This window comes from Tenebrio molitor, chromosome 2 (genome assembly GCF_963966145.1).
Source record: "Tenebrio molitor chromosome 2, icTenMoli1.1, whole genome shotgun sequence".
NCBI classification, from domain to species: domain Eukaryota; kingdom Metazoa; phylum Arthropoda; class Insecta; order Coleoptera; family Tenebrionidae; genus Tenebrio; species Tenebrio molitor.
In genome coordinates, this window is record NC_091047.1 from 18,274,234 (window position 1) to 18,301,539 (window position 27,306).

The following is a 27,306-nucleotide window of genomic DNA, read 5'->3' on the forward strand; positions in this document are numbered from 1 at the left end:
ATTTACCATCTAACCTATTTATAGACGTTTGGCATAAATGACAATGTCAAAAAAAGCCCAAATTATACGATGTAAAAAAAGTGTACGGTTTTTTATTGACCGCAACTGTATAATTTATTCATGATTTCTTTTATTTTTGAATTTCTGGATGAATAGATATTCTTCCCTTACTGGGTCATTTTGCAAGTTATCAAGTTGGATTGATTGATTTTTTCTAAAAATAATGGTGCAAATTACACGTTCGTACGTTGACAATGTGTTCATTTCGGCTTATCTTTAGTCGGAGCGATGACAGAGATAGAATCGCACTCAACCTAACGTGTTAGAAAAGGCGCGCAATAGGGATGATTGGCAACGATGTACAGATTATAATTAAAAATTGAAAAAACCTGCAAATAACTACATAGCTTTCCACTGTCCCCCATTTTATCCCCGCATGTAAAAAAAATCCTCCAAGAAATACCCCAAAAAATTGTTCCCCCTGTTTTAACCCCCAACGAGAAAATTATCCCCCAAAAATAGGGGAAAATCCCCCAATCTGGCAACACTGGCCACAGAACAGTGTCAGCTGATATTAACGCATGCGCGTTCCGTAGAAAACGGACGAATTTGTCCAAGTGACCGATCAGCGAATCAGCGTTAGCGATTCTTAATCCGCAATCCCGCAACCCGCAATGCACATGTTATGTGAAATATAAAGCGAACATAACCTCTAATTTTCACTGGCCCTCAAAATTTTGCTAGAATGTAACCGTATTTTCGCTTAGTGCACGTGGTTGATAGAATTTTCATAGCATACTTTACATACAGATCTAAGAAGAAAAGTTAAGGTGAGTGATTTGCATCCTCTAAAACTAGAAAGAAATCTTTTTATTTTTATATTTTCAAAACTAAATTTTTATTTTGCCCTTTAAAAATGAACTCTATTCAATTTGATATTTTAAGAGACAACACATTAAATGCAAAAATGTGATTTGGTAATTCTTATACTAATACCTATTTTTCATACATTTTTAATTCCTTCAAATGACAATGCTAATTTGATAAATTAATTTAATGAATACGGAATTCTTGATAATGGTTAATATTTATATTCATAATGCAATATACGAAGGTAGTTCATAATGTGTTTTCCCAAACAGAGAATCTGGAAACTTGGAATGTTTAATAATTTTATTTCATAGTACAGACACCTAAAACACTAAGCATTTGGTGTAACAATGCTAAGGAGCTTTGATGTCCTTAAAAAATCCTTCATTTGTATCATATTTACTTCTAACAGCTAAGGCATGAAGAGGCTCTTAATCTTAGGAATAAAGTAATCACTGGGGGCTGTATGTACAGTCGATGGACAAATAAAACTGGGACAAAAATGACAATCACATAAGTCAAAATTTACAAATTTGCATCGTTTAATTACGGCTTTATCACAAATAGGTTAACTTTGGTATGACATATTATATAGACACTGACAAATATATTGACAATTCAATGGTCTGATTTACATAGATTAAATTTTAAGTGTCTCAGTTTTATTTGTCCACAGACCGTACCTAGTGAATGAGTGAATTTCCGTGAAAATGCTATTCTATACCCTGATGAAACAGTATATATTTCCTTTGCTAGCATGCACCACAAACTGGAAATTAACTTATCATAATACTCCTTTGTTACACTCGGTTCAGGCGACAATAGTATTTAACATTACTAGCATGGTAAAAGAGTTTTTACTGGCGACAGAAGGATATGAGTGGAGAGCCGAAGGCGAGCCAGTCACCTTCTGGAGCCAGTAAAACACGTTACCTTGCGTGTATTGTTGAATATTTTATTTGTTCCACACTTGTAAATAGTTATACAAACTATTAAAAATTCCAATATTTGAAAAAAAATCGTATGAGCTTTACACGTATTGTTGTGGAAACGCACGACACACATGAGCACGGGTGTAAAATTTTACTGGTTAGCCAGTAAAAATTTTACAGACTAGCCAGTTAAGAGACATTTTCAAGGCGAATACAGTGACTTGTAAAACTGACGTTTACAAGTGCGGAACAAATAAATACAATTTAAAAAAAACTATTACCAGAACTGCCAGAACTGACGTTTTGACGGTGGAGTAATTAACAACATAACTAAATTTGTCTCGCAGGTCAGTTGTTGAGAACATTTCAGATGTGGCATTAACATTTTTTAAGCATAAACCGTTATTTAAAAAAAAATACTACAACATCGTGGAGAAACATATCGTTCTTGTGGTTTTAACTTTAACAGTCGTATGTTATATATACTCGTGTCAAAAATGGATTACTCCCTAGGATTTAGGGATATTCGTTACTAGGTTGCCATAAATTTGGCTAGGTTGGAGGCTATGTGGTTTCTGGTGACAAACAAAAGATATACCAAAAATGTAAGACAGCAAATTAATTGTAACTGTTGCAAATGACTAATTTCTCGCTAAGTGATAGATGATTTTTCGTTTCACAATCAATTTTGGTTATTGGCGGCATATTTATTTGGATTTAATCTCTCAATTCAAAGTAACCAACCTTAGGCATTCAAAATAACTTTTGAAAATTCTAGTTACACACAACATGAAAAACGTTATTTCCCTAAAAGTTCGAATTCTAGGGAGTAATCCATTTTTGACACGAGAGTAGCTTACACATATCTTACAATTTAAGTACGCCTGTGTAGGTTTTTCTACGTTTGAATTCATTTTATATAAAAACTTGTATAACTGAATAATTTAAAACAGATAATTGAATTTGCTGGCTATTTGATTGGATGCGCATTTTCTGGAAAATTTAACTGATTATGTCAGGAACGAATGTGGATTAATTGAAATTAAGAGAGCATTTCATTTACAGAAAAAAGAAAGAAATGGTACAGAAAGATGTTGGCGATTCGTCAATTAGACGTTCTCCACGGTTAAACAGGACGTCTTCTAGTCCGCCAGGAGTTTCAACTAGACGGTGCTCTTCAGCAGAGCCACCCAACATAACACAGAGAGCAACAAGAAGTAGGCGGCCTTCTTCTGCTGAAGGATCGAACATTTTAAAAGAATCTACACAAAGCAGTAAAAGTATTTTTTTCTAAACATGTGTGTTTTCAGTATTTTTAATTAATACTTTTTTAAATTATAGCTGCAAATATTTCGGAAAAAAATGTCGCAGTAAGTGATAAGGAAATTGAACAAGAAGAACGGAAATCATCTTGTAGACAAAGTGTGAAGTTCAAGGAAAATGAGGAAATTGGAAGACGCATAACAAGATCAATGAAAAGTTCTGCGAGTGACCTTTTGAAAGAGGAGGAAACATTAACAACCAAAGAAGAGGAAACACTTGGTCTGAAGGATAATGATGGTTTGACACCAATTGAAGAAGGTGATGAAGAGGAGTCTGCTGAGGCTTCTAATGCCGATGACAAAGCCATGAATGGCACAGATAAAAATGAGACATTATTAGATAATGAGTTAATAAAAACTGTCAGAGATGCAAAATTTATAGTAAAGAATTGTTTGTCATTGCTGGAGAAAGAGAATATTCAACCTAAAAGTCAAGTCACTAGTAATGCTACTGGCTCATCTAGTGAAAATGATAAAGAGACAGCTGTAACAGTTGTTAGTGATTTGAAAATGCAGAGTTCTGCAGATGAGACTCAAAAAGTCAAGGAAACTAGCACTAATAAAACAAATGCAATTGTTAATGGCACAAATCAAGATAGTGATGAAGAAGTAGATGTGTGTTCAAATTCGATAGACAGGACAATAAAAATTGACGAAAGTGAGATAAAACAAGAGAAAGAAGAAGAGATAAAACAAGAACAAAAAGAAGAGATGAAACCAAAAAAAGAAGAAGAGATGAAACCAAAAAAAGAAGAAGAGATGAAGCAAGAAAAAGAAGAAACGCCGAGAGTTGAAAAGTTAAATTCGAAGAAGGATATCATAAATTTTAAAATTAATATGCTGTTGTCAGAAATATCCATTCCTTCTGGCAGTGAAGAAGATGAAGAGAAGCGTCATCCGTTGCTCGATTCGATGGCGGAGGAAGGTGAGGAGGACACACCCTCAGAAGGAAGTAACGACATTGTGGAAATCGGCGAAGAAATCAATACAACCGAATCAGAATTCAGTTCAGATGAATCATATGACAAAAATTCGTTCATAGATGATGAAGAAAATTGTCAGCTTTTGTCAGGCGAAGAATATGATCTTTCTCTGGAGGATTCCCATAAGCGAAGACGTATCATAAAATTGAGTAGCGGCAGCGATGATGAAGTAGTTCGTATAAGCAAGCCTAAGAAGAAAATACCCAAGAAGCGAAAGAAATCTAGAATTATTAGGATTCAAGATTCGAGTGATGAAGATGAAGATCGGCATGATCTCGTTATTGATGTTGAAGAACAACAAATAAAACAGGATTGTGAAGAAAGAAGTAAAAATGAAACTGAAGGGGATAACGATGATATTACAATGGAAACTATCACTGTACAAACACGTGGTGAAGGTGATCAGAAGGTAAATCTTGACGTTTTAGTTCCCTGTGATAAGAAGCCTGAAGAAGACAACACATTCAACGAAAAAGTTGAGACTTTTGATCGTGTTTCTGCGTCTTCTGGCACATTTGAGGATGAGAAACCTGAGGAAAACAACACATTTCATGGAAATGTTGAAGAACGTGGGTGTATATCTTCTCCATTTGTTGATCCGAAAAATAAAATTGAACAAGAAAATATCCTTCCTAGTGAAGATGTTGTGTTTGGAAATGTAGAACAGGTTTCGTCATTATCAACTCGTGTTGACAATAATAAGGTTGAAAATAAAGAAACTGTTAATTATAAGGATGCGGAAGATTCAGAACAAAATCCATTTGTTGAAATTGTCGATAACAGTATTGCAACAGGCGACGATTCTTGGAAAGATCGACATTTAAATGAAAAGATTATCATTCTTGAAAACATCAGAGTACAGGATATTCGCAATAAAAGTCTTAGTGATGATATTAATAATTTGTTAAACACATTCTGTTCTGAATTAATCTCACGAAATTTTGTTGGAAAGCCCACCTCCACTACAACTACTAATAAACAAAATTTGAATGTTAGTGTAGATCAGACCCCTGAAGTGCGGGAAAAATGTGATGACATTGAGGCACAGAAAAAGGAAACGCTCGGTTTTAATAATATTTGTTATCCTAAAAATGGAAAAAAGAAAAAGAAATGGAGAAAAAAGAGCAAAAAAATAATTCCGGCCGTTAAAAAACTGGTAGAAACAAATTTTAGAGAGTTAACTGTAGAAAAAAGTACAGCATCTGCAAGTGGTCAAAGTCTAGAAGAAGACGGATTAAAATCGACTGTTGAAAAACCGGTAGTAAATAATGTTTCTTCTGATAATTCCAGAAAGAGGAAATTTTCCAATGTGGATGGAAGTGAGTCTGTTGGTAAAAAAAGAAAGAAACAACAATTGCGACCTAAAGAGCGGCCCTACGAAAATTTAAAAATTGGTATTGTAGAGGAAATTGCAATGAGTAGTAGAAATATGAAACTTTTAGAAACAAATGCCACATTTGACAGGGAGTGGAGCTGGAAAAGTGTTAAAAAATCCACACAGCATAATACTGTCAAAAAGCCCACACAAATTAATGTCATTGTTAAAAAGGCCACACAAACCAACGGTGGTGTAAAAAAGCCTACACAAAATAATGGCGTAAAGGTCAACACAAGTAAATCTGGAAAAAGTAAAAATTCAAATAGTACTCAGTTTCACGTGAAAGATTTTAAAAATGCCATGCTTTATGATAGTTCTCGGATTCGAAGGACTGATACTAAGCAGATGTTAAAGAAGAAAATGTATTAATATGTATTTTTGTTAATGCTGTCGTTTTCCTGTTGAAACTGCGTTCATTAAATTTTTGTAATAAAGTAAATAATATCTATATTATAAGTAGTTGTTTGTGTTTCTTTTTTAGGCTTTGAAAAATTTCTAATTCAAGAATCATATGACATTTGTAGAGTACTATTTTAATTTCAAAATTCTTGAACAAACGCACGATGGGAAACTATATTTATTTAAATTGAATCGAACCAATAATAACGTATTTACAAAAAAAAAAAACGAAATTGCTTTTTCGTTTTTTTTTTGACAGTGATTTTTATAATATTTTTTTTACTGATCGGTGTCTAGTGTCCCACTTCCTGGCAACAATAATAACCCTGTATAATTCAAATTTCCCACATTAGTTGTCGTACAGATTTTTTTCAAAACTTTTGCTTAAACTTATGAGAGGTGGGAATAGATGGTGCAAAAAATCGAACAAAGTAGCCAACCATATAAAACAGAAAGTACTAGAATGTACTCTCAACTCTGCCAATTTTCCTTTTTATCCATTGGACAGATATTAATGAACTGTACTTTAGATTCATATTTCAAATAAATATATGATGCCTATGTTTCATAATTAATGTATTTAATTTGCCTATTTTTAATAAATAACTTAATTCGATCGACTACCAACTTTGTAAATGAGAAGTTACTAATTGGAGCCTGAATTTTTGACAGAATGACTGTGTAGTTTAGCCTTTTGGTTCACGAGTGATTTGTCATTTATCAGTTCGAGGGCAGGATAGCAAAAGTATCAGAAGTAAATAATTCTCAAACGAAAAGTCATTCAAGACTAAAAGAAAATGGTAAGAAATTTATAAATGACCAAATTCGGTTAATTAATTTTCACATTTGTTTGCACAGGGTCAGAGCCAGTCGGGCCCCGGAGGCGGTGACAAGAAGGAAGAAAAAGACAAAAAGAAAAAGTACGAACCTCCAATTCCCACCCGGGTTGGCAAAAAGAAGCGTCGCACCAAGGGTCCAGATACGGCTCTAAAGCTACCAGTTGTCACTCCGCACACTAGATGCCGTCTAAAATTGCTGAAACTCGAACGAATCAAAGATTACTTGTTGATGGAGGAAGAATTCATTCGCAACCAAGAACGGCTAAAACCCCAGGAAGAGAAAAATGAAGAAGAGAGGTCCAAAGTTGATGATCTCAGGGGCACACCAATGTCTGTTGGGAATCTCGAGGAAATCATCGATGATAACCACGCAATTGTTTCTACGTCGGTTGGTAGTGAGCATTATGTTAGTATCTTATCTTTTGTCGACAAAGATCAGCTGGAGCCTGGCTGTTCAGTATTACTCAATCACAAAGTTCACGCTGTTGTGGGGGTTCTTGGAGATGACACTGATCCGATGGTGACTGTGATGAAGCTCGAAAAGGCTCCACAAGAAACTTACGCAGATATTGGAGGTCTCGACACTCAGATTCAGGAGATAAAAGAGTCAGTTGAACTTCCCTTAACTCATCCAGAATATTACGAGGAAATGGGTAAGACAGTTGATATTCTCTCCAGAACATTTCAGTCACTAATAATTTATTTATAGGTATTAAGCCCCCGAAAGGAGTAATTTTATATGGTCCACCGGGAACAGGTAAAACTTTGTTGGCTAAAGCTGTAGCCAACCAAACATCCGCCACATTCTTGAGAGTCGTAGGATCAGAACTTATTCAGAAGTATTTGGTACATTTTTCAGATAAAAAAAAAAACATTGATGCATCTTTTGAATGTGTTAAAATTTTAGGGTGATGGTCCTAAATTAGTGAGGGAGTTATTTAGGGTTGCTGAAGAACATGCCCCATCGATTGTCTTTATTGATGAGATTGATGCTGTTGGGACCAAACGATATGATTCAAACTCTGGTGGCGAGCGTGAAATACAAAGAACTATGTTGGAATTACTAAATCAGCTGGATGGTTTCGACTCGAGGGGGGACGTTAAGGTAATTATTACTGCTTATAATTATTTGGTGTAATTTTATGGTGTATTTTAGGTAATTATGGCTACTAATCGGATTGAAACTCTTGATCCCGCACTTATTCGTCCTGGACGTATCGATAGAAAAATTGAATTTCCACTTCCCGATGAGAAAACAAAGAAGAGGATTTTTAACATCCACACGTCAAGGATGACTCTTGCTGAGGACGTTAACTTGCAGGAACTTATTATGGCAAAGGATGACCTCTCTGGAGCTGATATTAAAGTAATCTATTAAAAATTAATATTTTTGATGACTAGCATTAATGTATTTAAATTTCAGGCAATTTGCACAGAAGCTGGATTAATGGCGTTACGAGAAAGAAGAATGAAAGTTATGAATGAGGATTTTAAGAAATCTAAAGAAAGTGTTTTATATAGAAAGAAGGAAGGAACTCCTGAAGGACTTTACCTCTGAATAAATTTAATGTTTTGTACGCTTTTATTTCAGAAAATAAAAATAATAATAATTTAATTGTACTCATTAATTTAATCTAGAAGGTAATAATAGATCTGAGTCATAATTTTGAAAGTATACACTGTTCAAGTGTTCTAAATTTTTATTGGAAACTGCAGTCTGATATGCTGAAACTTCAGATATGCTCTGGTTTGGGGCTTCTTTACTTTGGCATGTTTGACACCAGGCCACTTTTGGTTGTTTTAGAAGTTCTGCTGCAGAAGCAGGAATACTTGCTGGTTTCTGTAGACTAAAATATTATAATAGTTTTGTACAAAACTGTTTTCTTCTATGTACTAAATACATACAAAATGGCGCCTTTGTATTGTCCAATAGCATAACCACTACAAAAACCTTCTAAAAACCCTTTATCAAAATTTTCTTGAAAATTTGCTTCTTTTCCATTTGTTATCCCATCTCTCAAACCAATCTTTAAGTTTTTTAATTAATTCTCACAGATAACAGTTACAAATTTTTGAATGGAAAAATATTTGGAAATGATGTAAAGCACAAACGTAAAGATTTAAAAAAATAATGTCTTGAAAGTATTATTCCACCCAACATTTGTAGCACTGCAATTACCTGTTTAACATATCTTTCAGTTTTGTCCCAATTTTTTTGAATTTCAGTCATTTCTGTTGTATTATTTAGATTGGCCATACTGAAAGAATTCAGGGGTAGAACGAGCATGTAAGTAATATGATTTAAAAATTACCTACAATTTTTTTCATTTACAAATAGCTAATAATTATGTACATACCTAACCTCAACTCAGTGTAGATTTGAGATTTAATGCAAGCAGTCAAGCACATGGTACCGACATCTGGCTGGCGCTGGCCCAGAACCTCCCAGAATATGATTGGTAGCGCTGAAGTCACTATGTCATCAATAAAGGCGGCTATGATTTAAATTTGATTAATGATTAAACTTCGTCCAGCGAAAGATTGGGAGATTTTAAATTTTATTAAATTAACCCAAAACCCAACACTACAAAATGCACTAGAATACATTAATTAGAGCATAATTTCAGGGTAAAACTGTTACCTACTGCTTGAAGGATATATTTCAAATTTTACGTGCGCTAAGTACATACAGCTTCCCCATTGTAGCTTGAGCTGTGAGAGTCGGATGCGCAGTGGTCTAACACTAATTTTGTCGCATTTCTTTGCTACTTCTAGGGCCTTTTTATCAGACCTCTTTATTGAACTTTGCGCATCCCTCACAGCTCAAGCTACAATGGGCAAATGGGCAAATAATACAACGTGATCAATGACTGAGTCTGCTGGCAATGAAACAATTGAAAAGTACTGGTGTTTTTTGTTTCGTAATTGGAACTGACCGGATTTTTTAACTTAAGACGACATTAATAGTATATTATAAAGGGTGTTTTTTTAAATTTGGCGTCGAAGTAGGCGTTGGAGAGTCGATTGAGATCGCACCACTCGTGTAAAAGCGTAAGATTTAAACAGCTGATCCGTGATCCGTAACCTGTATAGTGCGTTCACAATCGACACTTCAACGCCTACTTCGACGCCAAATTTAAAAAAACACCCGTTATTATAAGTGATAGAAATGCATCATTATATAGTGTTTTTATCTTCCTAAGGAATTTTGGCTTAAGTCATAAATAAACCGAACAAAGACCCTACTTAAAGAAATTTATTGTGATATTGTACCTGTCAATCACTAGTCGGCCTCGGAGAAAAAAATTACCTGGGGTAGTACTCAAAATATTTGTCGGACACCCTCTAGTGATTGACAGGCACAATATGACAATAAATTTCTTTAAGTAGGGTCTTTGTTCGGTTTATTTAGGGTTTAAGTCAGAATTCCTTAGGAAGTTACAAGCACTATACAAGAGTGAGAATTTTGACCGTCGAGTGCGCTTGCGCACGAGTGGGACACTTCTCACGAGTTTCATAATGGCATTTCGATCACGTGTGATATACGACGTTTTATCTTACAGGTGCAACTATTGCAAAAATCCAAGAAATGCAGTTTCATTCAAGTAAAATGACAGCTGTCAAATTTAGTCACTTGTGAGTGATTTATGTCAAGTTAAATGGCAACTGTCAAATTAACTCACTAGTGAGTACTTTATCTCACTTGTGATTAAAATTTGACTTCTGTCACCGAAAACAATGGTCTAAGGTAGCTCAAAAACTCCATCTGTAAGATAAAAACATTTTTTCTTCAAACGTCCGTAAATTATGACATTATCCTGCTGCATTGATAATGCTAAAGTGTCACTTCATTGTCATGGCATCTAACGAGCTGACGAGCGGCAGATAAAGTTATTATCTCCGCTGAGAGCGGCAGATAAAGTTATTATCTCCGCTGAGGGCGTCTGTGAAGTTATTATCTATAATTGACTCAAGTTGCAAAAAACCACTTGTCATTTGCAACAGCATTTTTTTCATATTTTTGAACCAGATAAAGGCAGAAAGGGACCAGAAAATCATAGTTTGGGTTGAATATTTTCCATATAAGTACAGTTTTAAAGTAATTTCAAATGACTAATGCCATAAAAATGCTGTTGCAAATGCAAAGTGGTTTTTTGCAACTTGAGTCAACTTTACGCTGATGAGCGGCAGTAAAGTAAACTACCGTTGACTCAAGTTGCAAAAAACCACTTGTCATTTGCAACAGCATTTTTTCAATATTTTTGAACCAAATAAAGGCACAGAAGGACCTGAAAATCATAGTTTGGATTGAATATTTCCCATATAAGTACAGTTTTAAAGTAATTTCAAACGACTAATGCCATAAAATTGCTGTTGCAAATCCAAATTGGTTTTTTGCAACTTGAGTCAACTTTAGCTAAATCATTTGAAATTCCTACCTGGTTTCTTAACATGTCTTAAATAATTTGTTATGAGGGTTTGAAGAAAAAATAGTATATGTTATTCGGAGCAAAAATGGTTTTATGTGCTTTGGCTGGTTTGTCTGCCTCACTGCGTTCGGCAGCCAATCTACCAGCCGCAGCACATAAAACTTCATTTTTGCTCCTCATAACATAATATACTATTTCGTTATGCCGGCTATATTTATGCTGTTACAAAAATGAACCTTTGATGGTAAATTTCAAATTTGATAAATTTCATTGTCACCAACATACTCAGTCATTCTTAATCACACCGTACTTTATCTACGTAGAATTTAGTGATATTTATGTCAACCAATCTCTCGCTGAATAAACTATACTTGTTCTGTCACTTTATACTGTCATTGCGTTGTAAAATAATTATTGTAATAAAACCACTCATTGTAAATCAAAATGCCCAGTTGTTTCATTTCTAGTTGTAGAAATAGAAATGAGAAAGGAATAAAGGATTTATACTCAATTTCATATAAATGTGCATCTAAGCAAGCCATGAAAATCTGATTTTCTGTTGGTATTTAAGCTAAAGCAGGGCTAAAGCTAGTGACTTTGACTTTCAAAGTTGCTTGCTCTGCGCGAACCCAATTTGACTAATTTTTCAGTTTTTGTCCATTTTAACATTGCTGATTTCAAAAGCAATGTTACGTCTTTTTACTGATTAAATTAAAGTAATTCTTATTTGCTTTTGTCATTGTATTTTCACCAAGTAAAGATTTATTGGACATGATCTTCATAAATGTGACTTTTGTAATGTAACTAAATTAAAGGTGCTTGTACAAATGCACAGCTGTGTAGTAGAAAATGACAAAATAATTTCGAGTTTTGAAATTTACCACCCAAAAAATACCAATCATAATCAAGACGGTAATCATAGTGACAATAAAGTATGGCTTACAAAATTTTTTTTGTTCGACACTGTCAGAATTTGAGAATTTTCTCCTGTGTGAACTGATTTTGATAAATGTCATAACTTGTCAAAACGAAACGTCAAGCTAATTTTAAAGATTTTAAGCGATTTTTTTTGGCACTCGTGGGCCTTTCAAACGCTCGTTAAACTGGCTCACTCATGTCAAAAAAAGTCCAATTTACACACAAACTCGTTAAATAAACTACATGTCAAAAAAAGTCCAATTTACACACAAACTCGTTAAATAAACTACTATTTTTGAAGTGACCGAAATTGACGGCTAAAATTTTTTGGCCGCCATATTTTTTTTATACTTAAATGCATAATTTGTTAGGTACCTATATACAATCAAGATAGGTATCTCAATATATCTCTCTTTTGAGATATCTTGGTTTTACCATTCAGTTCTCGAAATAATCGAAGTAGTAACGAATGATAATCGAAAGCATAATCATAATCGCCCAACACTATAGTCCTCAGTATACCAACAGATTAAGTCATTCTTGATCATGCTGTACTACCTATACATGAAAAGTAGATGCATAATCTCTTAACAAGAGCTTTTTGTTATTTGGAACTTACCTGTGTACATCGGCCATGCCCTAAACTTATTTGGTGGTGGATCTTCTGACGGAAAACGTCGATTTTTTTTTTACAAGGCAAACAAAATAATAAAATAAATTTAACATCCAAATATACGCCATTTTATTATAGCTCTAACAAAATCAAAAAGTATAATACAAAATTCTATCGTAACTACTTACAATTTTTTATACACAACAAATATTAACTAATCTTATAATCAAAATGTTTAACCGCGTATTCTATTAAACCTCTGTATTGCTATTTAATTACAAGTGTCACTGTAAAGGATTTATAGGCATATAGGTAGTGTAGGTTAGTTAATTTCATTTATGGTTGCTAGAGAACATTGTTATTTCTCTTCTACACAATGATAAAACAGGCACGGATAAAACGAGAAAAATTTTAACTTCGTTGTGAAACAAGTATAAAAATTGACCGCTATCTGGGTTACAAATTTATTAGGTATAGCACGTAAACAACATTGTTTGCCAATTAGTTTGAATAACAGCACTTTAGGTGAAAATCTATATCTAACCTACTTTCTGCTGCTATCATACGTCGGTTGTGTCTTCAACTACTCTCATTATTTGATATGATATGATATTATTTGTTGCGAATGCAGTCTCTTTATGTAGAAATATTAATTGCCGTTTTTTTTCTGTTAGTGACGTGTGAAGCAAGGCGTCCTCATTACTTTATTATTATAGCGACCGTTTTATTAATTTATTTAGGGCCAGTTTATAGAAAAAGAATTAAATAACTATTTAATATTTATTAAATAATTTAATTCGAATTAAATTTTAATGGGTGATTAACCACGAAACCGATTGGTTCAATCTGATCACGTGTTCAGTTAATGTCGCATTTGATTATGATTAACTTAATTTCGCTTCTGTAAACTGGCCCTAAATGTAATAGATCAAATTGTAATGTTCATATAGTAATTGAAATATTGAAGGCTGTATTGTAATTTTCGATTACATATTTTATAATATGTATGTATAATGAATCTAATTTGGTACTAATATGCACCGTTCGTATTATTTCTTTAATCATAATAGTCATAATAGTTTTGAAAGATCTAATATTAACGATTAATTTCTGAAATTGAACATTAGAAGCGTTTCAACAGAAATAAATTGAGCAATGGCTTAAAAAATAGTTGCCACAGATAGATAAATTATTTATTAGTTTTGAAATTGAACAACGTTATCTTAATGTTTTTAAATACGTATTTAAAATATTTATCTTATTGTAATCACTGAATTAAAATTCAAACTCGATTATTTGCTTGCGATCTGTTATCACAACTAATAAGACCAGAATTGGGAAAATGTTGCAAAAATATCTAATTTTTAAAATTATCCTATGGAAGAAATATTAGGAACTAAATTATTTATCTAAGAAATTTTAGCTGCCATATTTTTATAGTGTCTCCTTTATGAGGCACCGTTTAAGATGTAATTATGCCTTGCAATATGTTTATGAAACTTCAAAATATACATATTTAAAAACGTTCACCTCAAAAATCAAGAAGTCGATTTGTTACAGTTTTTTTCACCTGTAAAGATGCCTTTTTGAAATTTGAGCGTCATATTTTTTATATGGGTTAGGTAAGTTTGACAACATAAAATGTCGTTGATATTTTAGAATACCATAATATTGTCTGTTTTATCCTCTGCACGGTGCTCTTCGCGATGTTATAATACTGTGCTACCCTCCGGATCGACCACCCTTCTTCTAATTTGGAAGGAATTAGGACTTTCGCGTTTTCGGTTAGATTAGGCATTTTGTTTGTCAAAATTGAGAGTGATCATTGACAAAAAATTTAAGTGTATTTCACACTGTAGAAAATTAGGGTTAATTACATACAACAGGGTATTTCACGAGTGATAATGATACAGGTGGTCCTAAAAAAACGCCACTAACTGTAGCTCCGTTATTTATTGTCCGATTTTAATAAACAAAAGAAATAATACAATGGTTAAAAAAACACTACAAACAAGGCGGTCTCAAGTTACAGGCCAGGACACTGGCTGTGTTGCCACATTCCCTGGTAGGCCATTCCATGACCTACGGTGTTACAAAAATTTTGAAACGAATTCGACATTTAAAATAAATTTTGACAAGTCCTTGGTCAAATTCGTCAAACTGAATTAAAAATGTCATTTAAGTGTTGCGTACCAAATTGCAACTGAAATTATGCGTCTTCTTCTTCAAATTACGTAGGTAGCTAAATACTTTTATTTAAGTTTCCATCAAATGAGGAAGCGAAGCCAATTTGGAAAGAGATTTTAAAAATCGAAGAGTGAAGAATTCGCAAAAGTAGCCATGCTTGTGCTAAAGATTTTAGCGGGACAGTTTTCAATGGGGACAAAATGAAACGACTTGTGCCAAACGCGGTGCCAATAACTTCTAATTACGAAGAAATTACACTTTGGGAAGAAATAATCAAAATTAGTAATGACGATACAATCACTAGAGAAAATCTTTTGGTTTTAAAAACGAATATTGAAATGAGACTGTGAAGCAAGTTACAAGAAATGGGATGGGATTTAGGCAATGGGGAGAACAAATTGTTATATTTAAGTTGGAAATGCCCACCTCGCGTTACTTAATAACCAAACAGTTTCAATAGTCCGGAACACAGCAGAGCATCTGAAATATTATCAGTAATGAGCACCGTTATTTCTCTGTCCCTAAGGTGGTTTTAAACTAAGTATATGTTACAATGCGATTACGCATTTTTGAACTGTCGTAAAATTAGATCATTCATATTTGACAAAAATGTAAATACAATGACAGGTTTAGTGGATTTCGATTTTTTTTTCACTAAATGTTGGTGAAGCAATGTTGTCAGACTGTGGTAGGCCATTCCATAGCACACTGCCTTTGGTCAGTCTCATGGCCTGGTAAATGTAGATCGCCTTGCTACAAAACGGCTTAATTTTTTATTTTTTTCAACATTAATTGTTATGTCAAATAAGTGTCACTTGGTTTTTTTAAATGGAAACAGAGAATCTTTTTCTGATTTCAATGATATCTAACACGTCGACTTTTGTGCAATAAAACTTCAAGAAAATAAATAATAGTTATTTAAGATATAAGTGTAAAAAGTTATCCTTTATTGCACGAACGGGTTTAAAATACGACCGAGGTACGAGGGAGTATTTTAAAAGATGTGAGTGCAACAAAGGAACTCTTTACACGTATGTCTTACAACATTTTATCTACGATCGTGAGATCATCACACCGGTTTCAACATAAATTTGTATAAAATAATTCATTGGTTCAATATTTCATGAATAACCAAAGTCGTTTGAGAACCATGTCGTTTAGCAACCTAAACAATGTTTCCAACAAATTCGATTGTTGTATTCTGACAGTTCTGTGCCATAAAAGCGAAAAATCGTGCTCTAAAACTTTTAGAGAACGATGCCGTCAGTTTCTCTAAACGTCAACTTTGACAACGATTTTTAGTGCAAAAAGTGCCTACTTTTTACGCGATCGTAGATAAAAAGTTTTATTACCTTACGATGTTTTATTAATAAATTAAAAAAAAATCAAGGGCGCCATGGAAAACAATAACAATGTCAAAGGGATAAATGTCATTTAAGTATTTAGGTTCTATAGGCCGTGCCAAACCCAAATAACCACCACCTGTTGATTTCAGTTGGTAAAATAGTTATTTATGTATTAAGGGCGTAAGAGGGCTTTTATGGCTTGAGGTGTGATTTTGAGCCCGAGTGATAACGAGGGCTAAAAACACGCTGAAGGCCATACAAGCCAGTTCACGCCCGCAGTAGAGTTAAGCCAGCCTGAGATATGTCATTTGGTGGGGGAAATCTGCGCGGACAAATCACTTAAATTACTCAAAAAACAGCTAAATGGAAACTTTTACTCGTTCACCGGTCACTGAAAAAATCAGCTGATTTTTAATCTGTTGAACATCCCTATTTTACGAAAGATGGACTCGTCCGACTGTTTTCCGTCTTCGCGCACCCCCACCAAATGACATATCTCAGGCCGGCTTAACTCTACATATACTCAATTTCATATAAATGTGCATCTAAGCAAGCCATGAAAATCTGATTTTCTGTTGGTAGTAAAGCTAAAGCTAGTGACTTTGACTTTCAAAGTTGCTTGCTCTGCGCGAACCCGATTTGACTAATTTTTCAGTTTTTGTCCATTTTAACATTGCTGATTTCAAAAGCAATGTTACGTCTTTTTACTGATTAAATTAATGTAATTCTTATTTGTTTTTGTCTTTGTATTTCTACCAAGTAAAGATTTATTGGACATGACCTTCATAAATGTGACTTTTGTAATGTAACTAAATTAAAGGTGCTTTTACAAATGCACAGCTCACTTGATGAATATTTATATGAAATCAATTATACACTATTTTATGCACGATTAAGACCTAAAACCCTAACATTTAACAAAAATTAATAAACAAATGTCTGCCCACACCACGGGATGTTTGCATCGCGTAGTGCTCCCGTCAAATTTTTAGTTTTGCGCGTAACCTTGGGGACAGTGAAAACACCCGTAGCCATTATGCCAATTGTAATTTTCGGTTATAAATTCATTAACGAAATGATAAACGAGGATGAGAAAGCGACAGAAATGAGTGTCCAGTATCGAGTAATCCCCATTCGGGATTAGGTAATTTAAGTTAAGGGGCAATTTTTTTTCTAATTTCACCAAAAATGTTTTTGACTTTTATTTGACATATCTTTATGGCCCACGGGCATAAAGTGATTCGTGGGCCATAAAGAGACGTTTATGTCAAGAAAATTTCTACATAATTGTCAAATTATAATATAATCGTGCATAAACAAAATTACACTAAATGTATAATGGCAATTATCAAATCTAAGTACCTACACAACGTTGCCGGTTGATTTTCTGAGTAGAATGCAGTGTTGGTGGTTATTTGGTTTTGGCAAAGACTATATGTATATACCTACTTTCATTCGTATTTTGACAAACTGGTTTTGCTGTTTATTAATTGATTGTGCAATGGATAACAATCAACTGACCGACATGCTGCAAGTGATTTTCGAATGTAATAAAAATCGCAATCAAGCAATACGTCTTTACTCCAACCGTTTTCCTAACAGGGAAGTTCCAGAACCTTTGACATTATTATTGTTTTCCACGGCGCGATTGTTTTTTTTTTTCAAATTCATGTGTAAAATATCGTAACGTAATAATTTTTTTATTTATTTTCTTGAATTTTTATTGCACAAAAGTCAACGTGTTACACATCATTAAAATCAGAAAAAAAAAATCTCTACCAGAATAAAAATAAATAAATAGATATATGTTTTCATTTAAAAAAACTTATAATAACAATCAATGTTGAAAAAAAATAAAAAAATAAGCCGTTTTGTAGTGTTTTTTTAACCATTGTATTGTTTTTTTTTTGGTTTATTAAAATCGGACAGTAAATAACGGAGCTACGGCTTGCGGCGTTTTTCAGAAAACAGCTTGTATACATATTTTGAAATTTTATAAATACTATATCGCAAGATCTCATACTATTTCGCCACATTCACAATTTAAAAGGCATCTGTCATTTGTTATAATAACATAAATTGGCAAATGAAATACTTTTTTTGTTCGACACTGTCAGAATTTGGGAATTTTCTCCTATGTGAACGGATTTTGATAAATGTGACAACTTGTCAAAATGAAACGTCAAGTTAATTTTAAAGATTTTAAGCAATTTGGAGTTTTTAAGGGGGTCGTCGAACAAAAAAATATTGTATTCAACTCGTTCTTGTGTGAATTGGACTTTTTTTGGCACTCGTGGGCCTTTAAAACGCTCGTTTCACTCGGGTTTTAATCTGGCCCACTCATACAAAAAAAAGCCCAATTTACACACGAACTCGTTAAATAAATAACTATTTTTGGATTTCGTAATGAAAGTGGCACTTTTTTACACGCAAAATCGTAGTGAAAGCAGCACTTTTTTACACGAAAAATCAAATCGTAGTGAAAGTCGTACTTTTTTGCATCATTTTATTCCATCTCCTTGGAGATGATTGTCAAAGCATACCTATTTTTTTTTTTGTAATTTTTCATAAATCCTTTCAGACCAAATTTCTCAACTTACATCGATATGCAAAAAAATAGTGTGTAGGTACAACACGTTATGAAAGTCTCTTTTTTTCACTTATTTGATTGATTAACTCGGGCTACGCCTTCGTTAATCAATCTGCAAATTCGTGAAAAAAGTATGACTTTCATAACTAGTTGTACAAATAAGTACATATAATTAAATTACCAATTACCAAGGGAGAGATTTCAAAGTTCGTAATTATACAACATATAAAAACCAAGTATTTTTCGAGCCTCAAAGTAGGTAAATATTTCAGCAGTTACACCTACTAGTCTTGAACAAGTGAATTTATGGAACGCTTTGAGTGATATGTTGTATTTAATGTCGGCATGTAAACAATTAAATTTCTTGCACTGAGAGCTGTTTTTAGTTTATTGTCTGTTTTTATCGAAGAACAACAACAAAAGGAATCCGTGCCTGATTTCAGTTCGGAGAAATTTTGAAAACAAACTTACGCACAATTATTTTTCAATAATTAAAAATCGAAAAGTAAACCAGTACGTACATCCTCAAGAGATGTACTTACTTGAAAAAGAAACGATCAAATCGATGGCATTGTATAGAAGTAAAACGAAGAAGTTTTAGTTGTGGTAGATGGTAGATACGAATAATGAGGAAAATTTGCATGTTTATGCAACAATGAGCATAATTAATGTTTCCCGATTACACTGACCATTGGAAAGATTTAACACTGTATTAGATTCTTTAAGGTAACCGAAAAGAGAATGAAGATATCACTTTCTTGTTAGTTAGTTGTTTCAGTCATACGCCCTTGCACTCTTTCAATCACTATATTTATGTCACGAAATGGCTCGGAGTCACATTCGAAAATAAAAACACTTACACGTACCACTCTTTGATGTCTTTACTATCTCGCTTCTTCGACTTTTGCATCTGGCTCTTGTCGCCATTTCTGAGGGCACCGTTCAGTTGGTACTGAGTTTGTCCGTTGGTGCTACTGGCGTTGCCCAATAGAGCGGCGTTGGGCCCTTGCTGGTAGTTCTTGCCGTCGTCGACTTTGAACGATCCGTCGTTCCTCGATTTGAATTTCAAAATCGCCAAAATTATCAAAATGACGGCGATCAAAGCCCCCGCAATGATTCCAATGATCAGAGCGACTCTTTCTTCGGTTTCTGAGTTGATTTTTTCGGCTGGTTTCTTGTTCGTCTTGCCGTAGTACTTGTTTCCGTAATTCGTGGAGTCAGGTCTGGATCCCTGGTCTATGTTAAGCTTTCTTTCTGTAGACGTGCTGGTCGCGTCTTCGGTCGAAGCCACCAGCGTTGTCTCGGATACTGTGGTGTGCAGAGGTGTGGTCGACGAATACTCTGAAGTCTTCTCGGTGGTCGACATACCGGTGGTAGAACCGTAGGTTTGTTGCGGTACAGTTGTTGAGCCGAGTTCTGGTCCTTTGATGGTGGAGTTGTCGGGAGTGGTGATGCCAATGCTCGTCAAATCTAAGGCAAAGACGAAGAACTAATCGATTTGTACACTTTTGCTAGTCAATTACCTGTTGCGTGAGAGGTAACCGCAGGTTCTTCGGTCACTTCTCCAGATCCTGACCCAGAGACGCAGTCTTCGTCGTCGCCACACTGCTTCACTCCTTCTTGGTTCGCCTTGTGAGGTCTCTTGGTGGTCGGTGTTGGCTTTGTCGAGGGGTTGTAAACTGGAGTGATTAAGTCGTCATCTCCAGAACCCGTTTCTGGCAGTGGTGGACATTCATCTTCGTCGTCACCGTTGCATCCGGAACCTGCCCCGCTGAAAACCAAGTCGTCTTCGACACCAGGAAATCCGGAAGCTGGTGTCTGCAAATTCATCACCATTGTTACAGAGCGTGTCACACTAGAACAAAGAAGTACTACCACCTGTTGCATTTTTTGCAAGTGGTCGTGCCTGTCCAAGATTCCGGAAATGAGCTGTACGTCGCCTCTGATCGAAGCGTGGATGTCTTTTTCTGCGGCCAAATCCAAAACTCTTAACCCGTTGACAACAACACCAGAAATTATTCCCGAGAATGGTCGTTCTATTCTCGACTTTCCTTTGCTCCATTTGCCACCAATTTGTATTTGGGATTGGCTGTTAAACACTTGTAACTGATGCCCTGAAAATGTGTTGGTACTGTCACCGTAGAAATATTTTAGAAGTGTTAAGTCGTTAAAAAGAATTTTTTACCACCCAGTGACAAAAACCTTGTTCGAAAGACTCCTAATCAAAATTCCTATATTCAATTTGCCAATTTCCTTTTAAAATGTAATACTTTGTTTATACTTTGTTTAAGTGTTCGCTTGCAATTATACTATAACGTGCGAAGAATACATTTTCGAGCACCTCTGTCGCAAAGAAGATGAAGTCATCGAGTCTCAAACACAAACGATTTTGAGAGACAGAGGATTGTCTTAGCACTGGATCGGATAAAAGCAAATGGCGCGTGGCACGCATTTAGCGCTAGAGAGCAAAGACCGTAAATAAGAGTCAGAGTTAATGTTAACTTGGCGTAAATTATTAGGAGTATTAGTTTACAAAAAAACTAGTTGTCATTGTTTCCATAAAGTTTCTTCGAACCATCAAATCTCCAGTTGGAAAATATTGCAACATCTTACCTGATGGATGACTAGTTTGAACGTTATAGTCGTCGATTTGAAGCGACGAGTTGTACCCAAACCTGTGAAACCTGACCACATGATAAGCATTATCGTTTACTTTCAACGAAATTTCGCCCAAAGGATGATCATTTGTACCTACATTGTACACCACAAAAATATTTCCTTCAACCTAAAAATGCACATTCAAAAAAGTGAAACTTCAAGTTGACGCTTTACAATTTCCATTTCAATGTAATCATTGGAAGTCCCACTGACGATCCGCAACAACACGGCATCTGCTTTCGTCGTAATAAACCCGATGGCTATTACGTCTTCTTGCATCTCAGGCCTGTTGTCTTCGGGAAAGGTGTAAGTGATGATACCCCGATTGGGTCCAAATTCGTATGACACCGATTCTGCAAAGCTGCAATGTAATTTGAACTCTTTGAAAACCACCAGTTTTACCATCCGAACAAGTGGGACCCGTGAACGACGTCATATCACAGTCGCACGTGTAAGAGTGCCATTGTTGTACACAAGTCCCGCCATTGGCGCACACATTGTGACTGCATTTAGCCGATTGTCCTGCAAGAACCTGCCTAGACAGTGTCATCTTTTGCTCGTTTGTTACCTTCACATCCTGCCGTTACCAACGAACTGTGCACGACGGCATCTTCCATTATGTTAGGCGACTCTCCGTTCAAGTCTAGCCCAGCGATGCACCCTTCAAACCCGTGTCTGGACTTTACATCTTCTTGAGGTAGTTGTGCGTACAGGTCTTTGTGAACTCCACCGAGATACAAGATACCGTCTAGTTCCAAATTCCCAGTGCCGTGGTTCGTTGCGATGACGATGTCATCGTCGACCATCAGCGTGTGTTGCTTGATCGACGGTCGTCTTATGCCAACAGTGTGCCATCTGTTGTCGTTCAGATGTGCTCTTACTGTGTCGCGCAGCGTGACGGTGCCATCTCCAACGTTGACAACGTAACTGATATGTCCCTCGACCAGCTCTACCGCGACGAAGTCTTCTTTTCTTCCTCCATTAAACATGATCAAACCATTCGCTTCGCGAGTCTTGAACATGAAGTCTATGTGGATGCTGGAGTAAGCTCTCAGCATGGGCAAACCAATAAAGGTGTGTTTTGAGCGAAAAGTCACCGGTCTGTGAAGATTATCAGTAGCGTGCTTGACAAACTTGGCGGCAACCTTAATTGTTGGAAAACCTGATATCGATTGTTCACTACTCAATGCACGTGCCAATTCGATGTAAGGAATGTTGTTGAAATAAAACTGCTGAATTTCTCCTATGAAGTTTGGAACTGTTGTGGTCATACTGATTTCTTCTTCTAAGTGGTACAGTCCCCCCAAATGTATTGAACGCCACTGAAGAGTGTTGTACTTCCCTTGCGTTTCAGCCCTGATCGGGGACTGACCGTCGAGTTGCAGCTTGAGGTTCGCTCCTCTTCTAGAGAATCTGATAGTGTGCCACTCGTTGTCGTTGACATTTTGTCCGGCAAGCAGAATCTGAAAGACAACCAATAGTCACCGACACGTTCTTCAAAAACAAGCAAATCTCAACCTTGTCTTTTTCCCTGTCTTCTTGCTTCTTTTCTTTCACTCCCAGTCTCAAAGCCATTCTGATGCGTCCTGCGGCAACGGCGAGTTCAATTCTGTCGCCTGTCTCTACTGTGCTGCTGATTAGAAGCAGACCCAAAGGCTTGCTCGTTCGAAATCTCAAGACGATGTCTTCAGTCTGGGTGATCATTTCTGAGTCCATCGTAACTTCCATGTGTTGGGTCCCGTTGAAACTGAGAGTTGCGGCTTCTTTTCCACACGTGGGACCGGTGAACATGGTGTTTGTGCAGTCGCATACAAATCTGTTCCAGCCTTCTGTGCAAGTTCCTCCATTTAGACAAGGCTGTGATGGACATTGCTGAGGCTGGATGTGACAAAGTGTGCGAATTGAACCTGACGAAAAAGAAATGTACATTTTAGTCGTTGGATAATTGCTGTTTGTCCTTCATTGAATTCATTTCGAAAGAAACTTGAACTTGTAGTGGCACAAAAACTTTCATTGTGATGGTGCAGGGTGTTTTTTAAATGTTAGTACAAAAAAAGACTGATAATAGGTGAGAATGAGTAGAACTCATACAAAAAAATTATCTAATAAAAGTCTTTTCGTTTTCGAGATAAAAATAAATTAAATTTTGGTTTGGCTGCTGAATTAAAAGTAATTAAAAACGTAACTGGGGTTGTCAAGCAACAATAATAATTTTGTTGTACAGTTGCGGAATTAAAATTTCGGGCACTATTTTTCTGTCACTTCAACAAAATCTCTGTAAAGCACCTTCTACTGTCATCATGACTGACATTCAAAAATTAAACTTTTCTGTGTCAGTCACCCAATCAATTTTGAATTTTGAGATTTCAGTTAGTTGTACTGCGTGTAATTAAATCATCGCTTTGATATGTTGCCTATCCGTTATTATGCCACAAATGACAATTTTTGAATGCCAAAAAGACAAAAACATGACAAGAGTAAAAAATAAGGTTATTAACGTAAAGGTTGTTTTAGAGTTTATATCATGACATTGACAATACTGCCCGAAATTTTAATTCCACAACTGTACTAGGTATCGCTGCCCAAAAAAAAAACCGTACAGCCAAAATTTTTGTATTGTAAATCAAAGTCTACAACATCATTATGTTATTGTCAGTTTCAAAGTCAATGCGTAAAAATGGGTTTAACTGAAATTCAAAAACAGACTATAGCGCAACGTTTAAGAGAGGGGATTTCGATACGGGCAATAGCTGCTGAGGTTGGTGTTGATAAAGGGACCGTTTTATTGGCCAAATAAAAAATCAAACCTATGCATACATAACCTTTATTAAAAAAGCGATGTTTACACAACTCAAATTTTTAATTTTTGGAACTGTTGTTCTGTCAACTGTGTACGAGTTTTTTTTTGCCAGCGATAGTATTTTTGTTCATAGCATTGTCGGGTTGCTATATGCTTTAACTTATTGTTTACTATTGTTGTCTGTGGAGTAGAATATGCATGGACAGGGTTAGTTTATCCCTACCGTTTTAGATTTAAAAAAATGATTTTCTGGACTCTTTAGAATCTCCATATGACCCAGTTTTTTTTGTACTAGCATTTAAAAAACACCTGTATAGCAGGAGTAGTTTTTTTTGATCTGAACAAATAAATCTGGTAACTTTAACAACTTTCTTGTTGTAATTTAAGCTTTCGTTATTAGACAAGGATGTCATTTTCTCTTATTCCCTAGCTTAAATGGGGTTTGTTAAAAATTTGTGTACTTTAAGTTGAGTAAAGTAGGAACGCTGCAAGAGCTTTTCGACACTCGCTGATAGCTCTTGTCCATTTTTTTCACTGAATTTATGAAACAATTTGTACTTTTGTTTATTTTGTTTTTTTTTTTAATTTTTCAAAATAAGTAGGTACCGTCAAATTGGCTGGCGTTTTTAAATTTGATTTTGTCGCCAACATATAAAAGGTCACTAAAAAAAAAATAATTTTAATGCAGTAATTCAATACAACAAAAATAAAATCCCCTTCAGTGACTCAGGTAAAAAAAAAGGACTATAGAGTAAAATAAATTCATATTGGTAGAAACAGTTTGTATTCAAACTTAATCTGTTAACCTTATGCTGTAACAGACACGTGTACGAAAACGATTCACAATGTAGCAGTACGGAGATTATGAATACAACTTAGTTCATTTCATCGTTTTCAGTGATTATTGAAACCATTAGCAGGACAATATGAATGTCCGTCAGTAATCGGAGTTCTCGGTTTTCCTTTGAGATTAGCATGGAGGCGGTCATTGTAACTAGTACGTGGACTGACATGGGGATAACTAGGTACGAGTACATGTACCTATTGTTTGTAATGGTGGACAAAAAAAACTGGGCCACTCAAAATTTCTTACATTTGTACTAAGCTTTTAATTGTCAAGATAAAGTCAAAATAAAACTGACTTTTACAAGTACTGGTGACGGTTGTCTTGTCAGCTGTAATGCCGAATCTAACTGACTTCCAAAAACACCTAAGTAGACAAGGCCTTGGGGAGGGTATTATCATACAAGCAAACAATTGCTAACGAGCTAAACGTTAGCAAAGATACTGTTTTGCTCGCCAAACAAATGTTTGTAAGTGATATACGTGGTAGGTCATCAATTCATCATACCTACTATTGTTAACCTATTTGTTAGTAAGCCCGAATTAAAGGGTGCAAATTTGCCAATTTTGTCCAAGATTTTTTTGTCCACCGATCGTTTTTGTAGAGTTATAAGAAAATTATTTTTGAAAGATTTCCAAAATATACCTACAGTGTAAACATAAAGTTTGAAACAAAATTCATAATAGCGTTATGTGATGTTTTTAAGAGAATCGCCCTCAAATGTCACATGATTTATATTAACAAATCACAACTCCGAATTGTTTGAATAGCAACCAATCACAATTTAATTAAGCGGAAATTTTCCCTAGGGAAAATTTCCGATATAATTGACCTAGGGAAAAAATTTTTCGGGCGATTCTCTTCCGAATATACCTCGGGACAGATATATATCGCCAGAAATTTTTTCTTGCAGTCCAACACTCGTGTTTGTCGCTCAAAATTACCCTCGGGCTGGCGCCCTCGTGTAATTTTCTTGCTACAAACACTCGTGTGTGAGGACTGCTCGAAAAAATTTCCGGCAATATATCTGTCCCTTGGTATATTATATATGAAAATCGCTCGGACACGGCGATTTTATTTTGAAAAATGCCATCCTGTGACGCGCAAGTTGTTTAAATGACGTCATCACCAATTTTTTTAAATGACAACCTCCACTTTTTTCTTCTCTTTCTGATAGACCTTCCTACTACCTAAACGATGATTGGTACCTTACATAACAATTTTTTTTTGAGAAAATGAGTAATTTTACTTCAAAAATTTACCTTAATTTTTAATGTAAAAATTTTAACTGACCACAAACAAAAACAAACAAACATCTAAGGTTAACAATAATATTTAATGCAAATGTGTTGAAATTGTCCCCTGCCAACCATTTGGCAGTCATCGACACTGTACACTGCGCTCAATAATGTCAGGGCTTATTTGTTTTTGATACACCCGATAGGCCTCTACATTTTTTGTTAGTACCTATGTAGATACGTATGTATTTTTTGTGTAAGAATGTTTTGTAAATGAAAAAATATCAGTGTTACATCGCCTACAAAATATTCTGTAACTTTTAAACGTGATGTCAAAATTAACAGTCAATACACACGCAGGAGCTTTCAAGGCCCACATTTGCATAATTCGCGGCAATTTCGAAAACGTACTAATTAATCGTCGCAATCATTTAGATTTTAGCGCACAAATCGTTTCATTAATGAAAACATGTATCTAGCCAGATACCAACCGACTTTCATAATAAAATGCGTTCGGCGTCGCGATTTTAACGTAAAATATCGCGTGATCCTCGTTGCGAAACAGCCGTAACTGGTGCTTTTATTGATTTCATTTTTGTTTTGATGTCTCAAGGTGAACTTAAAATCCATCAGCGTGCACCTAATCCAAGCTGACGTCATTAATCAAATTATTTATATTTTTATTGAACGAATTGATCGCGTTAATTCAACTCCGGCGACGTAGCGTTAATGTTCCTTTAAAGTTTCGTGTTGGCTATCACGTAGGTATGTCTATACAAACGATTGCATATTCTGGCACAATGGGAGCGAATTTACGATATTAATAGCGATTTCGTACCAACGTAAAAGCGTATTACGTGTGAAAGGATGGTTTAGGTCGAATTATGGTGCAGCGAGGATAATGTTATCGAAAAAATATGCCTAATATAAAATTGATGTCTTTGTATTTTGTAGCATGA

At 35.2% G+C, this 27,306-nt stretch overlaps 4 protein-coding genes across 10 annotated transcripts in view; 2 read left to right on the forward strand and 2 right to left on the reverse strand.

Moving 5' to 3' along the window:
- The first annotated feature begins 656 nt into the window (after positions 1-656).
- Positions 657-5,944, forward strand: LOC138122871 (enolase-phosphatase E1-like). The gene is made up of 3 exons (XM_069037259.1): positions 657-830; positions 2,868-3,082; positions 3,144-5,944. The coding sequence occupies exons 2-3, from the start codon at positions 2,881-2,883 to the stop codon at positions 5,852-5,854; spliced, it is 2,913 nt and encodes a 970-aa protein (XP_068893360.1). The 5' UTR covers positions 657-830; positions 2,868-2,880; the 3' UTR covers positions 5,855-5,944.
- Positions 5,945-6,523: 579 nt separating this feature from the next.
- Positions 6,524-8,338, forward strand: Rpt2 (26S proteasome regulatory subunit Rpt2). The gene is made up of 6 exons (XM_069037260.1): positions 6,524-6,684; positions 6,743-7,376; positions 7,433-7,569; positions 7,631-7,828; positions 7,880-8,089; positions 8,147-8,338. Exons 1-6 carry the CDS (start codon positions 6,682-6,684, stop codon positions 8,279-8,281), a joined length of 1,317 nt encoding a protein of 438 aa, XP_068893361.1. The 5' UTR covers positions 6,524-6,681; the 3' UTR covers positions 8,282-8,338.
- Positions 8,283-9,457, reverse strand: LOC138122873 (uncharacterized). Of its 5 annotated transcripts, none has more exons than XR_011156643.1 (5): positions 9,365-9,452; positions 9,086-9,319; positions 8,903-9,035; positions 8,629-8,750; positions 8,283-8,570 (listed from the first exon to the last, which is right to left on the reverse strand). XR_011156643.1 is itself a non-coding variant. In XM_069037261.1 (4 exons), the coding sequence occupies exons 1-4, from the start codon at positions 9,130-9,132 to the stop codon at positions 8,348-8,350; spliced, it is 471 nt and encodes a 156-aa protein (XP_068893362.1). In that variant the 5' UTR covers positions 9,133-9,306; the 3' UTR covers positions 8,283-8,347. The 5 variants fall into 5 exon arrangements, 1 of the variants encoding a protein (XP_068893362.1); XR_011156642.1 differs by having other exon boundaries at positions 8,903-8,981; positions 9,036-9,319; positions 9,365-9,450; XR_011156641.1 differs by having other exon boundaries at positions 8,903-8,981; positions 9,081-9,319; positions 9,365-9,446.
- A 3,339-nt stretch (positions 9,458-12,796) lies between these two features.
- The window catches only part of Nrx-1 (Neurexin 1), a 91,153-nt gene continuing 76,643 nt past the window's right edge, over positions 12,797-27,306 (reverse strand). For all 3 annotated transcript variants that reach the window (XM_069037691.1, XM_069037693.1, XM_069037692.1), the window contains 8 exons: positions 22,984-23,372; positions 22,034-22,928; positions 21,868-21,987; positions 21,640-21,818; positions 21,421-21,592; positions 20,686-20,921; positions 20,331-20,625; positions 12,797-20,277 (listed from right to left, as the gene is read on the reverse strand). In XM_069037691.1, the coding sequence (XP_068893792.1) occupies positions 19,664-20,277; positions 20,331-20,625; positions 20,686-20,921; positions 21,421-21,592; positions 21,640-21,818; positions 21,868-21,987; positions 22,034-22,928; positions 22,984-23,372 (2,900 nt within the window). In that variant the 3' untranslated portion in view covers positions 12,797-19,663. The remainder of the gene's footprint in view (positions 20,278-20,330; positions 20,626-20,685; positions 20,922-21,420; positions 21,593-21,639; positions 21,819-21,867; positions 21,988-22,033; positions 22,929-22,983; positions 23,373-27,306) is intronic.

Excerpts from the sequence above, each read along its gene's own strand:
- LOC138122871 (XM_069037259.1), top strand. The coding sequence starts at position 2,881 with ATGGTACAGAAAGATGTTGGCGATTCGTCAATTAGACGTTCTCCACGG. Across the intron at positions 3,083-3,143 it reads ATCTACACAAAGCAGTAAAA|CTGCAAATATTTCGGAAAAA; the intron begins GTATTTTTTTCT and ends TTTAAATTATAG.
- Rpt2 (XM_069037260.1), top strand. Across the intron at positions 7,377-7,432 it reads AGAATATTACGAGGAAATGG|GTATTAAGCCCCCGAAAGGA; the intron begins GTAAGACAGTTG and ends ATTTATTTATAG. Across the intron at positions 7,829-7,879 it reads ACTCGAGGGGGGACGTTAAG|GTAATTATGGCTACTAATCG; the intron begins GTAATTATTACT and ends GGTGTATTTTAG.
- LOC138122873 (XM_069037261.1), bottom strand. The coding sequence starts at position 9,132 with ATGTGCTTGACTGCTTGCATTAAATCTCAAATCTACACTGAGTTGAG. Across the intron at positions 8,751-8,902 it reads CTGAAAGATATGTTAAACAG|ATTGGTTTGAGAGATGGGAT; the intron begins GTAATTGCAGTG and ends AAAAACTTAAAG. Across the intron at positions 8,571-8,628 it reads CAATACAAAGGCGCCATTTT|TCTACAGAAACCAGCAAGTA; the intron begins GTATGTATTTAG and ends ATAATATTTTAG.